General features: G+C 45.0%; 1 protein-coding gene across 2 annotated transcripts in view; it reads right to left on the bottom strand.

Annotated features, from left to right (window-relative positions):
* The window catches only part of CSNK1G1 (casein kinase 1 gamma 1), a 141,420-nt gene that overhangs the window by 37,959 nt on the left and 85,731 nt on the right, over positions 1 to 17,730 (bottom strand). For both annotated transcript variants that reach the window (XM_083849567.1, XM_083849568.1), the window contains 2 exons: positions 16,839 to 16,879; positions 12,023 to 12,092 (listed from right to left, as the gene is read on the bottom strand). In XM_083849567.1, coding sequence (XP_083705693.1) covers positions 12,023 to 12,092; positions 16,839 to 16,879 — 111 coding nt within the window. The remainder of the gene's footprint in view (positions 1 to 12,022; positions 12,093 to 16,838; positions 16,880 to 17,730) is intronic.

Genomic DNA, 17,730 nt, shown 5'->3' with positions numbered 1-17,730 from the left:
TGCCAGACACCAAGCTCTCCGTTGCCAGCTTTTTGCAACATCTTTTTCCTGCTTCAGTTGGGCAATGAATCATCTCCTTTCTAGCAAATGCCAAGTGCCTTAGTGTTACCGCCCAGCAGGAGTAGCTGCAGCAGGACTTGCTGCTTGGCTGCAGCAGAGAGCCCATGGGGAACAGAGCAAGGGAAAATGTCCCAAAACCGTAGTTTGACCAATTCCCCTTCCCCTGATGATCACAGAGCAACCAAGCCAGACGTTTTTGAAGGGAAGAGATAGCACTCAGAGGTACAGCAGTCGTGTTCGAGCCACCAGCAGACAGAACTGCTCCCATTTCAACATGTTTGCAAGTTAAGTGTGGCTGCTACACAGACTTCAAGACTCCAAATTAATTCCAGAAAGCTAGCAGATTTTGTGCCTCTTCTCAGGACATACAGGATGTATTGAGTCCCCGCTGTGTTTTGAGTAGCTTGTGTTTGAATCTACAAAAAAAAAAGGTACGGGAAAAGGAACAGAAGAAAAACAGACATGGGAAGGACAGAAGGAAGAACATATTTGTTCTTTCTGCTGGTATAAATCCAAACAATTTAATTTTACTTCAGTTACAGAAAAACAATTTTCACAATCGTTGTGTTATTAACATGGGGCAGCATTTCATTTTCCTGGAGTTGTACAAGCTGGTTTCCTGATAACATGGCTAGATTCTATTAAACAACTTTTCACATCCACAAAGAAGCAGTTTTAGCGAGACTACCCAGAGGATGCCCAAATTTGTATTCATAAAGTCAAATCCAGCCGTGCAGTAAAACCAACACTTTTTGCTCAGCCTTTGGCTACCACAAGCGCTCACCTTTCAAAGCCTTGCAGAAGTTCAAAGCCAGTTGCACTGATGACCCAGCTAAAACAAACTTTTATCCTGAGATTATTTCAAACAGATACAATGCACAGTAAGAGAGAGCTCTGCTCAAACGCTATCAGCATGGCATTAGATGACTGAAGTACACCAGCACTTGATCTGGCCAAAAGATAGGGAGGAGAATTAGCCCTTGCTGGGAAGGCTAAGCTGCAGGAAGGCTTTCAAATCTGTTAGGCACAAAATTTACCCAAAAACACCTGTTCATGGGCAGGTTTTTTTAGCTGTAAGTGAGTAAACTACAGACGAGTGAATTTGTTTCATTCAGTTCTTTACAAAGACAAAAGCACAACACAACGACCTGCTTTTTTGGCAAGTTTCGGGAGACCGAATTCCACATTTCACCTCCAGGGCTCAAGGGAAATGATTTCACTCAAGTCTCCACATTACTGCTGCATTTTATGCTGCTAAACTCTTTGCACATTCTCTTGTTCCAGCAACAGCAGCAGCTGGCACATAAGGCAACAGCTCAGCAGGAGGATCAAAACACTAGAATTTTAGAATAGTTATGTTAAACCACCCCAAAAAGTTCTGGCTTAAGGTAATTACCTACCTTTTCCCACGTACCTGCAAACACAGGGACATGGATGGAAGAAAATATCAAAAGGTTTAACTTCATGTAATTATTGCTCTACCCTCACGTTCCAGTCTGCGTTGCTTTCTGGGTTTCTTTCTGTACTCAGCGGAGCCTGTGTCTCTGCTGAAAGGCATGAGAAGCTGTGGTGCTGCCGTTTGTGAACTTCTTGCAGGTTAAGTGAAGGGTTACAGCAGCCTGCTGAAGGCAGTGGGATTCGCACAAAAAAGCTCTTGTGCAATTAAAATACAGCCACATAGTGAATCAGCTTCCCAGGCTGTTTTTAAGCTCCCATACAGCAGAAAAAGGTCACTTTTCAGATCGCTAGGATCCAACCATCAAAATTACCTCCAAAGCCTCTCTCTAAAGCCATCAAAAGCCAAGTGCCTGCACAATACCACTTAAAAGGAACACAGCAGTTCGGTGGCCACAGTGTCACACCTTGAACACAACGCTACGGCCACGAGCAGCAGCTCAAAGCCCTTTCATCACCAGCTACAGCCACATCACAACGCTTCTGCCTTCAAGGTGTACGTCGCTCCACCGTGCCGCCTCCTGCTCCCACTGTGCCACCGGCCACGGGCTGGGGGAGTTTTGCCCTGCTGGTGCAAATCTGGATCATGTCTGTGATGACTTGGTTCTGCTGGTTAGTAGCATAGAAACTGTTTGCCATTTTTTCCTTTGCTGTGCAATTCTGGCATTGGAACAGCTCTAGCTGCTGGAAGGGAATGAAGCAGCAGGCTTTGGCTCCTTCATTTTTAAGGGGAGTTAAGACAACTAAGGGCATCCTCTGTTGACTGTACTCTGTGCTTTGAGAACAAGTTATGTGCATTATGTCACGTATAATCTACAGGTTACTTAACAGAGCTTCTAGGCTGCAAGAGAGCGCTCAGCTGCACACAGATTTAACTTCAGAAGCACTGGCAAGGAAGAGGCTACTCAATCCTGGGGAGATGAAAACTGCTAAGAAAGCAGCAATAATAAAATACCTCTGCTGAATCGCTCCTCTGCTGTCCAGAGAAACATTTTGATTTGATCCCACCAAATCCCAGGTGGCCCCTGCCCTTCATCAGCTCCTCTCCACTGGAGACTGTCAGCTGGAGGCTGAGCTCCTACTGGCGCCTACTTCCTCCCCATCCGCATGCCAAAAACCTATCGTGTGAGTGAGGTGATACTTAAAGCTTACAGCGTGCTGGCCAGCTGCAAAACAGGGTGACACTGCTGCTGCCTCGCGGTGCTACCGCAGAAGGAATTTGACAGCGTAAATCACAGCTCAGCTACAACCCACGTCTCTGCGCAGTGACCAGGAGCTGTTCTAGACAGGATGGTACAGCAACATAAGGCAAAGCTGGCATGTACGATCAGCATCAGCGGCTGATCCAACAACATTTGGTTCTTGGATGACAGATCAGACAGGTCCAATGTAGCTGGATAAAGCCTAACAGGCACGAGCCCCAGCTTTGAGTGCCCAGGAGCGAGACAATACTCAGCCACCCTTGAAGCTGGCCAGACCCCGCACAACCGATCACAGGGGGACAGGCTGCGTGGCATTGCTGGCACCCGTGCAGCTCGGCCACATGAACCCTCCTGTGCCAGTGTTGCCATCAAAGATGCTTTATTGCAGGACCCAACAGAGCAACTGATTGAAAAGCCACGAGATCGACGTTCGCCCCTGCAATAGCATCAAACTAGTAGGTGATGGATGCTGAGAGTCAAACACACCTAAGCTGTTCACAACAATTCAAAAGGTTGGCATTCGTCAGTCCCACTATACAAACAGTTGTAGTTTTTGAGGGGTAAAAAAGAATTTGTCAGATTAGTAGGTAAGTATTACCCACACAGTCCTCTAAGACTGATGGAAAGCCTCCCAGCCCCTCCTGTTACAGAAGGTTCTCCTGCAGGACAAATTCAGATGCACTAAATAATATAATACTTCCAGGTATTGTGTCATCGCTTCACCTTAAGAAAGCTGAGTACAAGCAGGTGAGAAAAGAGTTTTGAAGGAAAAATGATGCCACTTTCAGACAAAAGCTTTATGGAACCACAAGCCTCCATGCAGGGCAGACCTTGCTGACCAGTCTGCTGTCATAGCTTGACCCCGTACAGATGCAGGGGCAGAGTCAATGGCTCCTCTTTTAGAGATGGGAGAAGGAAGAGGAGCACAGTTTGACTGGCAGGCAGGGCAGAGCTTGGAAATGCAAACTCCAAACCAATATGGGAAAGGATCCCACTAAATCGGGGATTGAATCGAGACAGTACTCAACACGGGCTCTTAAAAAACTGATCTGTTTTTACAGCTGTGTACCTGAAGCATCTCACAAAGACAGCCGGATCGCTGCAGCAGCTGAGCAAGCAGCACATCGCACAGCCTGCCCTTGCTAGGCTGTTTGTCCGTCAGAGCAACCTGCGGAGGCATCTGGATGACTTGGCAGAGCCTGGCTGTGACAGATTTACGACCACCGCTGCCGGCACATCAGGCTTCGAGGAAAACTGTCTGCCGGAAGGGCATTTCTCAGCTTCCCAGCACGCTGCCTTTCCCAGCCTTCCCCCTCCCTGCGCTGCATGGTGTCGCCGGGTTCTGACTTGCTATTACTGCAACGAATACCGGAAGAGTAGGAGATGCATAAGGACTTTCTGAAATATAAAAAGGAAACTGCCCTAATCTCATATTCAAATATTAATGGCCTTGCTGTAAAAGCATCTGATAGCTTCCAATTGACAAAGCCTAAATTTAGACCAAGGAAGTTAAAACTTCTGATGTTAAAAGAGATGCTGAAGTGTGCATGTTCAGTAAGCCCTTCCTAGCAATGCAACTGCCACATTTAAAAAATATATGTATATATTTTTAGATAGCAAAATATTATGCCTCAGAGATCAACAGCAAGCCTGCTTTGAAAGCAGGCAGGCTGTAGCTAGGTATGTTACAGTACTCCACTGTGTTTCATTTTGCAAATCAAAAGCTCTGAAGTTAGTGATCCCACAGGCTCAGCATTTCATTGGACTACCCTGACTTTATAACGAACACATACAAATGGTTGGAGATGTTGATCGTCATTCTTCAAGGGCACAGCTAACCTTGTCAGGGACCTCTGTATGTTGCCCATTGTTTAAACAAACTAATTTTCAATTGAATAAAAGCCATACCTGTTACCACGTCTTGCTGAGGCATCTCAGACTTATACTTCAATGGCAAGCTTCTTTGCAACACCTCGCAAGATTTGAGAATGAAGGTACAAGAGTTTTTGCTTGCTGTTAGAAAATAAACCCAACAGCTTTAAAGTATAGCTTAGTGTCTATACCAGGGATTTGAAATAGGGAACTGCTTAAACATGGGATGTGATCCAAAAGAAAAAGTTGCTTTCAGTGTAAGTGGATGTCAACTTTGTATTATCTTGCACAGAAAGAAGTTGCCGATCAAATACTTACAGCAACTAAGCATTTACATTCTAAGGTATTTCCAAATACCCCGAACTACAAGGTTGCAGTACTCATCTAGAGTTTTCACTGCGATGGCTACAAACTACGTTTGCTCTACAAGGAAGCAGGGCACAAGCTTGCTTCAGGTCTTGTGTCACTCCGCGCCAGCACAAATCCCCTCCACAGCCCAGAGGGGCACCCCGGCACGCCCCAGACCAGCTCCCTGATCACCACCCGGCCGTGGAAGCGCTTCTGGCACTTCAAAGCAGGTGGCAAACACGAGTGGGATTTCTGAAGATTAAAGCGACCACAGCAACAGCTAACGCGTATGTTTGCGCTCGTTAATTAGGCAGGGGTGTAGACATCTTGCATTAGCCCTCACTTACGCAGCCCCAAGTTACTCCCGCTCCCTCGGGGAAGAGCATTGCACACAGGGAGTTCCCCACGAAACAGCAGGTATTGGCAGCACGCTCCACCACGGTAACTTGTTTACAGCCATCCACGTAGCAGGTCTTACTGAAATGACCCCTGTCTAATTGCTGATGAATGACGGCGTTGTGCAACCGGCACGGAAAGAATTTCTCTACAGAGACCAGTACGTACCAAGTGTGCAGCAGGTCAGGAGTAAAGCAAGATCAACACAGGATGAGAAAAATGTGCTAAACGTAGGCAATCCTGAAAAGCAACTTAATACACAGTATGGAGTAGCAGACAGCTACAGCTACATTGAAAAATATACATGCAAATATTGACTAGACTATGTAAAAGGCTCGGTTATTTATACCACCTTCACTTTTCTTGGTCCTGCTTCCTGACAAGTAAACAGACTGCTTCACTCCAGCGAGTTGTGCAACAGAAAGAGGTCCAAAAGTAAACACACAGACTCGATACTTCATTAGAGGTGAACTTGTTTACAGAGCAAGGATTAAAACAAAACTACAGAACCCTTCGATATTCTATATGTAACAACATATCCCTCCCTGACTCAGTATATTCTGCTTTGCTTATATGCTGTGACTCATGTACTGCGTGGGCTGGGGAGAGAGGAGATGTTCTCGGTTTCCTGGGATTCTCCAGTGCATCCGGCTCCTCTCCGACATGACACCATAAAGGCTAATTACGCTTGACATCCACTTGCCAATATTACCAACCCGTCCTGGGGAAGAGCGTTGGCTACAGCCTGTCAGCCGAGCCATCGCGTGAAACTCGAACGCGTGTTGACACCGGGCTGCGATGAATCACATGTGTCAAGGTGGGACTGCGAGGGAGTTGGGGATGGCGTGACTCATCTGCCAGCTGATACAAAAATAAGCTACTACTGAATCAAAAATGCATGACTTCCTTCACACCATGTGCACAGGCAGAAGCTGTCACTATGCAGGAACTCAATCATCAGCTCCACACAGCCAGCAGAAACCTGAAAATAAGCAGCACTCCATCTTACCTCCCAAACGCAGAGCTTATGGGGAAGGCTTTAGGTATGTTGTTAACAACTACAGGGGAGAGGTGCCAGGGATGCTTTGAAATGCAGTAACAAAAATTCAGTCCTGTACATCTCCTGGTCACTGCTGGAAAGTCAATACTTCCCAGGCCCACGGTGAATTATTTATTTGCGGAGAAGCACAAGATCAAAAAGCAGTTTCCTGACTGCTTGGAGATGTTTTTCAGCCATGATCACATCCTTAGAGAGAGGAAGTGGGCTAAAAGCAATACAGCAACTCTCTTGTGGCAGCGGGCTCCTCATCCTCAGGAAAAGGCTTAGAGTTTGCTGACAAACATGCTGAACTTTGGGGAAATAGTTAAAGCTTCGTGAGGATATATCCATGCAGCAGAGAGGTTTGCCTCTATTACTCAGCAAAGCAAGGCTTATAGGAGGAGATAACCCCTTTTTCCCCTCCAACCAGCACAGCTGGAAAGGAGAACAGCTTTTGGACAAGATTGCCTCGAGGTCTCCATAATTGGCCTCCATTTTGGCTGAGCTACATTGGATATGACAGTGGCTGGATCAGGAGAGGCATCAGCTTTGTGGCTGCACAAGCACACGACGCAGCTCCAGATATCTCACTGCAGCACACGAAGTGATGTGGAACAGCCTCGTGGCTGTGCCGCAGCCTCCAGGAGAGAGGGGCTGCCCGGCTCCCCAGTGTGCAGACAGCTTCACCATGCTCCTGTGCCTTTGAACGCAATGGTTTTCTGCACGCAGTCATGAACAGAGTCTTCAGCTTCCCATTGGCAAAGTGATGTTAAACACTTAGCAGATGAGAGATGTGCTTATGGCACTGAGTAGGAACACAGAGGTTCCAGACTCCATTTGATCTTTAATTCCATCTAAAGTAATGGCTGGTGTTTAAGAGGTGTTCTAAAACATCTCTGTATTCACTATATTAGCCCTTCAGCTCCAGCAACTTAACTACAGCAGGAAACACAGCAGCATTTTAAGTTTACAAATACAGAACACATTTGGAGAGTTTTCCAGCAGAGTGCAGAGCAGGAGGATCTACCTTTCACACAACAGGCTTGAGCAGCGCTGCTTGCTCCTCGCTGCCGCCCAGATCGTGATCAGAGCAGCCAGCAAACAGGAGAGTCCAGTATCTCCACGTGTAACAGCCTAGCTGGCTGGGAATGCCAGCAGATGCAAAGGAGGAGCCGCTGCAGATTGCGGCCAAAATCCAAATGATGGGATGGGCTGAGAGAAAAAATGTGGCCACGTTCTTCTGTATGCCCACATTACGCATGGGAAAGAGCGGCTCAAGCCGAAGGCTGCTGACGGCTGAGAAAGACTGGGAAATACGGGCACTATTTGCTGATAAAAGATGAGTTTCCAGTAAAAACTTTGGAAGAGATGTCCTCCTTGAGAAGTCTGTACGAGAGTTTAATCTGAAGGAAAGGTGAGAATCTAGAATTCACATAGAAAAAATAAGACCGTTTCCGCTTAAGTTCCTAAAACCAGGCCAATAAGCAAAAAGAGCCCACAAGAAAGTCAGTGCAACTGCTAAGACCTTCGTGTGCCACCAGGTGCTGAAGGTGGCCCAACAGGGCTCCAGAGCGATCCTGCAGCCTGCACGAACTGCTTTATTCCCCCCCACACACCAAGGAGAGTCCCCTGGGATGCTGCTGGATGAGCAGGGGTCCAATCTAGGAAAGCAAAAGCTTTGTCCTTTGGTGCACCGCCCAGGAAACACAACCATCGCAGGAGCGCGGAGCTGGGTCTGTTTGACCATGGGCAAAGCAATCAGTTTGCTCTCCCAACACGAGCTTTCAGCACCCCAGCACTCACGGGGAACCAGGCACTAACACCAGCCTGCAGTGGGGACGAAGCTCCTCCACTTGCCATCCTGCGGGCTGCATGGCCTGATGATGCAAAATTTTCTGTGAATGATAAGAAAACAGGCCTTCACTCCACAAACTTGAAGTACAGAGAGGACAAATTATGTGGTCAAATGCCTCGTCCAGGGAAACGCACTGGAGAACTGAACTTCTGGCAGCCATGGGAGATACAGCAGCACCCAGTCGAGTCAGAGGGTGAGCTCACCTCATCCCCAAGGCACAGAAGCAGCGGATTTAAGTGGCTGTACACAAGATAAGTTTGGGGGAATACCCAGCACACTTGGACATATGTGGACAGCTGTGCTACTCACATTTGCTGGTAGCTGCTATCCAGCAAGAAAAAAAAAATTGGGACCGACACACACAGACCTTAACACCAGCCATGGAGTGAGATGCAGCAGCGAGGCAAGACCGAAGCCCATACGTATGTCAGGATGTTCGTGCATGCTCACCCGGACTTTACAGCAAAGAACCATGGAACAGTTCAGCGTATGACATCAGCATCTTGCAGGACTGATCATAGAGCAACACAAGAAATTTGCGCAGAAATTGGTAAAACTACTCCAGTTTTCTTGCAAACAGAATCTCCCAGACTACCTGAAACCTAAAGGAATACTCACCCTTTCCTGAGGCACCATATGGACTGGCCATCAGGAGTTTGACTCCATGCCTGTGTTTTTTGCTTGATTTTCACTCGTTTCATTGCATACATTAAGGTAAAGCAGTCATACACTACTTTAGGTTATTAAATATTTAATTCCACAGTGAGACAGAAGAACCCAGCAGATGGTCACCGTGCAGCAGGCCCCTGCCTCTTCTCTTCAGAGGGGTAGCAAAGTTAAAGGAACAATCACGAAAACACATCTTTACTTCCAAAAGAGTCATAAATCCCAGTGCTGTGCCAGAGGACAGGGTGGAAAAGGAGATGAGGGCGAACCCAGCAGCTCACTAGCAGCTCCTGGGCAACAGCTACCCATGTCCCCACTAGCAAACCACCTTCACCGGACACATCCACTCGCCTGCTAGGGATGAAATACATCACAGACCCACATACATGCAGACACCCTATAAAAACGTTCCTGCTTGATCCATGGTAAGCTGCTACCACCTTCCAACCTAGCTTTTCCCATGATTTTATAGTAATATACTTTAAAAATGTTTGTTCTGAGCATCCAGGGAAATCACCAAAGCTGTTCTCATTTGAAAAAATACCTTCTGTCTGCAAGTACTGCACATAAAAGCCAGTGATGACGATTTTGACTTCTCCTAGAGATGCTGCTCACTGAGACCATCTGGTTGTACAGGCAGTTGAACGCAGCAGTTGCACTGACAAGAGGACGACGCTGCTACTGCTGCGGTGCAGCAATGCTTTTACTGGTATTACTTCTCAGGTTAACGGTGGGAGGTTCACAGTCAGACACATTATTTGGCAAGATTAATTGGCTGATTTATTGAACAGTATGTCACACGCAACACTACTGTTGTTCTCAGCTGAGTCATACACACCATGGGTTTGGCCACTTTTAGCCTCAATTTGGCAAGTCTAAGATAATTTAAAGTAACCAGTCCTGCTTACTGGAGGCTCAAGGCTGGCTGCTTGAGCAGTTGAAATTTTTGAAGCAAGGACCTCTGAAGAGAGCCTGGCACTAACGATATCACTGAGAACAGTCCCAGCTATTTCTCCAAGGCTGGCACACTCGTAGCACCAATCTGTTTTTACAGACAGACGGTCTTCCCCTAAATCTCTGCACGATATGCAGGCACCAAGTGAAGACTCCCTGGTCCTGGCAGTCTGACTCCACCAAAATTTATTTTGTTAAGCTTCCAAGTTTCATGGAGAGACCAGAGATACAGCTCAGATCCTCCAACCTTGCTTCTGGCCTATTTCCAGTTGTTTTAGCAAAACTATAGCCTGAGAGCTTCTAATGGCATTCAACAGGTTATCAGAGCCGGGTTTGTGATGCCTGTGGGACCATACAGAGTTAGAAATTAAAGTCATGTCCTTCAGGAGACCTCCCAACAGTCTCTTGACAAATACTGGCAAAGAGCTCGAGATGACAGACATCCTCCCATGTAATGAGAAGAGAGATCTTGAAGGCAAGATTTCCATGTCTGATGGCAGCATATTCAGAAATACTTCCATCAGCATGCACAGGATCAGACGGGGCAGAAATCTGGGTGAGTGTTGCATGATGAGACATTTAAATTCATTATGAACTGGAGAAAACCCATTAAAAATACTTAGTCTAAACAAAATAAAGCCTCCATCATTCAATTAGTTTTTAAGTTCCTCAATAACATCTTTAAAGAGTGGTAGAAAGCTGGCAGGTGTAGAAAAAGCACACTGAGATTCATTCATGTGTCATGAGACATGTCCACTGCGGTATTACAGAGACCACATGCATCAACAAAACTCAAGAAGGGAAAGAAGGGCAGAATTCACTCTGTGAACCTATATTTGACTTATCTATAAAGGCTTCAGCAGAAATGCACTAAGTCTTAAAAGCAGAGGTAACTGTAATTAAGTGATGACATTAACCTATCACAAGTTTTGTGTGCAAACACCAGAATATAAAGTACATAGGAAACAGCACCATATTTTAGTGGACAATACCTGTTGAAAAAGAGAAAAATAGAAATCAACAACAATACTTTAGTTTTTCTAACAGTGCCAACTCACTTCGTTTCCACATCCCAGATTTTGCATGCTATGAGGAGAACAAAGCTGCAAAAAAAAGAGTACAATAGTACCCCAGACACCAGAGGATGTGGTACACAAGATTTAGTAAACTGATTAGAAAAAATTAGAACAAGCAAAATAAAGCTGTGGGATGACTGCTCAGGTACTACATTTTATGAGCTCAGAGCAGATCTACCTTTCATTCTGTTCAGCTTAGTATTTTGTTACCACTTGGTGGTATGAGAACACATCCTCTGCGAGTGAAAGTCGGGTCCATCCAGGGAAGACAAGGCAAAAATCAGATGTGTAAGAAAAATTACAGTGACTTATGAAGCTTGCCAAAAAACAATGGCTATATATTATCAAGGCACAGAAAAAGCAGAGATGATCTTCCTTGTGCAGCTGTGGAAATCCTCACCATTGGAAACAGTGCGTGTTAAAAGTCTACACAGGTTTAAAGAGCAACCATAAATTCACAGAATAAAAATCTAAATGCTATTTAGACACAAGCTCAAGCCTTATACTTGGGAAATCAAAGAGCTTACTGTTGTTCCCCCCCATCCCCCAACCAAAACCAACAAAAGAACCCCACAATTTTGGTTTATTGTATTTTTCCTCATATTTTATATATGCTACTGTCACACGGAGCTAGTGGGCTTTTAGACACATTTATGATTTAGTAAATCTCAAATAAAAAGGTATTTCAGTATTTTATTAGAAAAGCTCCATGCTTCTTGCATGGCTTCCTAGATTTTTAAGAGTTTACATCACTTTTCTGAAGCATCGTTCTACACAGAAATAAATTCCCATCCATTGAAGGTCCCTGTGTTTTCACAGATGCACTTAAATGGGTATTTCCCATATCAACCAATCCTCACTAACACAATAACCGGTTTACTAATGATAGTTTCTAGGTCTGAATAATTATCCAGTATCATTATGACGTTATTCTGACCAAATCTCTTCCAAAAACTTGCATGTGACTAAAAGAACTTGCTCAAATCAGTAAGTTCAAGTGAGAGGTTTCAAGTTAGAGGTCCACAACAAACATGATGGCAACGTTTGATTTAACAAAGAAATCACAAGCCTTCTATAAGCTTAAGGTAGGTTTACTTACCTGCACTTCCAAGTTGTTTATAAAATCTGTATTCTAAATGGAGTTGCGGTGCTCGTGATTTTATTGGTTCCTAGAAGAAAAAAAAGTTGCCTGAAATATTTGAAAAAACTTTATTATATACTTATATTAATTACTTAATATTTATATACTTAATTATATGCTTAGAGTTTTGTGACAATACATAGTGCTTCAAGTTTCCAGATAAAACATCCTAGACGTAGTCTAACAATTGACTTCACCCTTAAGACGTCATTTAAACAAATAGAGAACAAAAAGATGAAAAGAAAGACTTGCAATATGCGCTCTGGAGGAGAATTAACTTCCTTATTTAAAAAAAACTCATTCATGGAAGTCAAATTCAACAACTGTTCAACAAAGCTCCTGATCCTCGAAGAATGACCCTGAACAGGCAGTACATCTGTAGGAGGAAAGTCAAAGTTGCAAAAGATTAAGTCACACGTTCAGTCTGTGGACTTGTGGTTGCCCACAATATTTCTGTTGGTCACTAGCCTGTATTTCTGAAAAATACTGAGTCATATACCGTGCCTTAAATCAGACCGCAGTTACATAAACGTATAATCTTGTTTGCAACAAGCACGACAGCACAGCCAGAGATCTGACAGAAATGCAGGGAGAAGTCTCTCCACTAGCAGGTGTCATTCAGACATTTCAAAGCACTCAAGAATATTCCGTCTTTATACACAGGATAAAAATTGGATAAGCCTGCAACACACCCAAAATGCTACACTTCTCAGCTGCCACTCACCTGCACAAAACTTAATGCCTACAATCTGCAGTGCATTAACATGCATGATTACAGAGCTTCTAAAAATACGAAGTTAACATGGAGAAGATTAAGAGACCTGAGTAATTACATTTTCAATAACACCGCACTTGTAGGCAGTGATGGGGATTCACCTCCTGCCCAGACATCTTGGAACTGAAGTTAATCCTGGCCTCAATTTTGTTGTTGTTGCTGCCGCTGCTTTCTTGCATGTCAGAAGATAAATGTTCCATGCTCAAACTACATAAAATTCATCTCACCGCACCAAAACTAGTCTAAATTTAAAAACCTTGCTGAGTAGCCCTAAAATGATGTTTCATATCAGCTCCAGTGAGTTACAGCAAGAGCACCCAGAGGAAGTTCAGCCCAGCCAGGAGTCTGAGATAGCACCTTCAGCAGCTCTGCTGTCCGCAGGAGAACACAAGGCTTTAGCATATCCACTTGTCTTGTTCCACCTGTGGTCTGTACTCTAAGATTAATGTCCACATTTGGCCTGAATTCCACATTAAAGACTTTTTTTCAGATTAAAAGAACAATTTTTGTACAGGAATTCTGGCAACTGGACTTCAGCCAAGCTGTTCATCACCTGCTCAAGTCATGCCCTGTTCGCCAGCAAGGGGAGTATTGCTCCTGGTTGCTTCTCAACCTTGATATTTAAAAGGTTCACTAGTCACACATGGCTATTTAGAAAGTATTCGAAAGGCAAAACTGATCCTGCACTGAACACAGATACAAAGAAATGCAAAAACCCGTTTGCTGTACAATCACTATCACATGAAGATAACTGTCAACGCTGGTTTGATGGAGAGTCTTCAGACACCTCCACAGCAAAGACATTTAGGGCAACAGGAGCTCAAGCCTATGCAGCGAGCAGTACATTTGTTCAAACAGGTGGAGGGATTAATGTGTGAGGACGTGAGGCTGCTTGGGACAAAGCACGGGAAAGCCAAGCCCGAGCCCCTCCGCATCAGGAGCTGCTGGAGCCGCAGCTCTGGACGCTTGCCAGTCGTGGCAGCTCCTGAGAAGATCGTACCGGAGCAGATGGCTGTCCCGCAGGCCAAGGACTTAAGGACGCTGGCAGATGTTGCATTTGTGCTGAAAATAATGGAATTGCTGCTGCCCAGCATACAAAACCCACAGCTCAAACTGACGGGCATCATCGGGAGCTTTGTAGAAACTCCTACGACATGCAAGTCAGCATTAAAAACCTTCGGAAGATTAAGCTAGTAAACATGGCTAATGCATTTTGCCTCCTCCACACTCTAGACGCCCATAACCAAACGATCTTCAGCTGACGAGCAGGACGAGGAGCTGTGCAGGGACACCACACAAGCCAGAGGACAGGCAGCATTCCCCACTTTCCAAGACGCAGCACAATCTCAGACATCCTCACCCCCTGCAGACAAGCCAAGAGATGAGCACAGAATTTCAGAGCGTTTTCTGATCAACTCTTTGGCACCCATCACACAGTTCTCTAATTTTTCCTCCATTCATCTTTAACATAATGACGGGAGGAGGAAACAGCTGGGACAGCAGGGTTGCAGTTGCAGAAGAATCTCAGGCAGCTAGAAGGATTTTGAGCAGAGCTTTGAGTTGGTCCAACGATGCAGATAAAATAGAAAATGTTGCCTTCAAGCACAGCAAATGCAGCCACTAGTCTGCAGATTACCTGAAGTATAAAGAAAATCTTTGGAAATTTAGCAGGTTGTTACAAAAAAAGTTGAAAACAAGATCTAATGCAGGTATTCCCTAGGGAAGAAAGCAAGACTACTTATAACTGTTTTTGGTCTCAAGCTCTCCTGACCTTTTCCCCCTGCATTTAACCTGGCTTTGTAAATGCCATTTTGTTTAGAAAAATATTTGAAAAGCAGGAATGTTATTTTTACTCAAGCCCCAGAACGACACATTGGAAATGGGCACAAAGTCGATTAGCTCACTGATTTCTTGCATCACGTTGTCTAGAGCCGAAGGGCTGCCTCAAAGAACTGGAGTTCTCTCTGTCAAAAGAAGCACTTCTTCCCCTGAGCTTGCTATCCACAATGTAGTCACAGGGGAAGCAGGGTGTCCCTGGCATCAGGCAGCAGGTCACTGCCTAGCCTGGAAGAAAATACATCTCCCACCTAAGAAGTACTTGCTTCCCTCGTGATCACAGTTAAATACACACAAAGAAACACATTTGCTGCTGAGGAGGAAGAGTAATTCCCACTCCTGGGGAACATGGTCCAAGATTAGGAGACAAAAAAAAATCCTTGCTTCTGATCCCTCATTGATCTTCTCAAAACTGGCAACGGTATGCAGGACAGCACAGGATGGCAATTACAGTCCTTCGAATCAGGGTCGGAGGTTTTGAAGCATGAATTGTAACAGCACAAATAAAATGTGGGGAAAAGCAACTGTGCTAACACTCAACCACTCAGATACTTTGAAAAAAAGAGAAGAAATGCTATTGGAAAAAATGGATTAGCTTTATTGCTGCCTGTGTCTTATGCCACCTGGCTATTGAAAGGCTTCAGGTTACGGGGAGGTGTCACTGCGGGCAGTGCTGTGAGAGAAGCAAGCATCCTGTGAACAAACACAGCTGCATGTTTGCCGTATTCTTACTTCCTTGCTCCTTCCAAGGCTGTAACTCTGTGGGATTATCTTTGAAAGCAAAAAAATTAGAAGCACTATTGATTCAATGAAACACCACACAACCACATTTTCTGTTGTCCAATCTGCCTACAGAGCGAGCTACGCAACAAGCACCAGTCCTTCTTCCTGATGTGGAGCCATATCCAAACACACCTTAAGCTGCACTGCAAACATTTATTTTGTTATTTTAGGGATTATATTCTGACATTTTCCAACGGGCTTCAAAACAAGTCCTTTCTGCAGAGCACTAATTATTTTTCAGCTACTACACATCATATAAGGAGAACACTAGAGATGTAAGATCTGTGGCATCTGAACATGAATCAGAATTAATGCACCAAGTCCATCTTGATCTTCTTTAATGTGAATGACTGCTGTCATTTTTCCAGACATCGATTGGAAAAACAGGCACACTTGCTGCTAATACCAAATTAGTGTTACAACTTTAACTTCAGATTCTAGGGTTTGGATCTGTGATTAAAGAACACGCAGATGAAAGAAGAGCACTGGGTATTTTCAGCATCAAATTTCAAAGCCCCCCAAGAGACTACTGAAAGTCTTAGTTTACAGACAGTTAAGGCATAAAAACAAACTCCCAGGGTACGGTTTTATAAATTTGGCGGAGCTAGGAGCATGCCCATCCCTTAGACTCCTGCTTCAAACCACAGCTGACCACAGTGCCCTCATGCCCTGATGCTCCTTCAGAAGAGGAGCGTTAGCTGAGCCAGCCAGGGCACTGCAGAAACGTGAACACTGCCACCACATCCACCTGGGGAGGGACGCATCAACTGCAAGGCAGAAAAACTGATAACTGGGTACCGAGGCTGGTAGAACTGGATGAGGAGTTGTGAACTTGATTTCATGTGCAAATTCTGAAGTTTGCTACTGTTGGGGCCAAGGTTTTGTTTTTAAATGCAATCCCTGCCATGCTCTGGTGAGCTGGTTTGATTCATTTTTACCATCCTGTAATGCAAAAGGAAAGAATCACACTGAAGAGGCTGTGACCATATATCCTTGGACATCCAAATCAGAGGGAGGATTCACTGGATTGGATCTTGTTTTGCCTGTTGCATCTGCAGGTTCATGGTCCAGAGAATTGATGGGGTCTGCAACAGAAAGGCTTGGTCCTGGTGACGAGGAAGGGGTGACAAACCTGCCACCAGTGCTGTCTGCCACCTTGGGAAGAGGAACAAGGCGCTCGCAGCTACTGACCATTTACATACTGTGAAGGGCTGGGTGCTTTCCTAGATCACAGCATTCTCAAGAACTTATCTCTGTTTAAACCTGTTAATCTGGCTGAGATCAAGAGCAGCAATAAGCACCAAGTGGGGAAGCTGCTTTTTGTCTGAGTTTCTAGCACCAGGTACGAGTGATTTAAGAACACCCGAAGCTCCTACTTACCAGTTTGATCGCTACATATTCATTGGTGTAGAGATTTTTGCCTGTGAAGGAAAAAGAAAAATCTTTTAGTTGCACATTCAACACTTCCAGCTCGGAAGACAACACAGAATAGTGTCACTGATCACTGACTGCAAAGATCTGTCTGTCTTTTCTCAATTACTCTCTCAGCTTCATGCCTTCAACTGTTTCAGTCTCAAAGTAAGAAGCTGCAGCAGCTCACCAGGACAGACAAACAGCATTTTATACCCAGCATAAGGTAACTGTGTTTTACAGTAGCAGTTATGTTCAGTGCAAGCATTTGAGGAGGTATCGCAGACATATGTTTTATTATCCACACCACGCTAAAAAAAAGCCCAGAGAACAAAAAAAACCAAGAAGAGTCAGTATCATTTCTTTCAGAAGTGGCTTGATTCTGTCGGACACTGAGCAATTTTATCCTATGATCTATAATAGGGAGCTTCACCAGCATAATTGTGCTACGGATCAGAGACTACTGCAAGTAGGCAACACAAACAGCTTCCGTACCAACACACGGCTTTTGTTTCTTCCTCTACGAACAGGCAGGCGCGACAGGCAAAACGCTGCCTTCGTGGCAGCAGAAAGGCAGTCCTCGTCATCTGCTACGGCCAGCAGCTCTCACACAACACTGTACCAGCAAACTACGCAGCTGTTCCCAGGATGTTAAAAGTGACACTAGAAGAACAAAACTCGTTCTCGAGACCCCAAACACACCCTACTATTTCTTCAGATCTGTTACGAAAAGCGATGATGTCCGGGCTGGTAGAAAGCAGGTTTGCAGCTGCATCAAGAACACTCAGGAGCTGGAAGGTGGCTTCAGAGCACGGCCTGGGAGAGCCTGAAGGCCAAAACAGCACACCGGCAGGTGGTGGGA

This window comes from Anser anser (genome assembly GCF_964211835.1).
Source record: "Anser anser genome assembly, chromosome: 10".
Taxonomy (NCBI): domain Eukaryota; kingdom Metazoa; phylum Chordata; class Aves; order Anseriformes; family Anatidae; genus Anser; species Anser anser.
The sequence above is the reverse complement of the archived record's forward strand: the minus strand, read 5'-3'. Positions and strand labels throughout refer to the sequence as shown.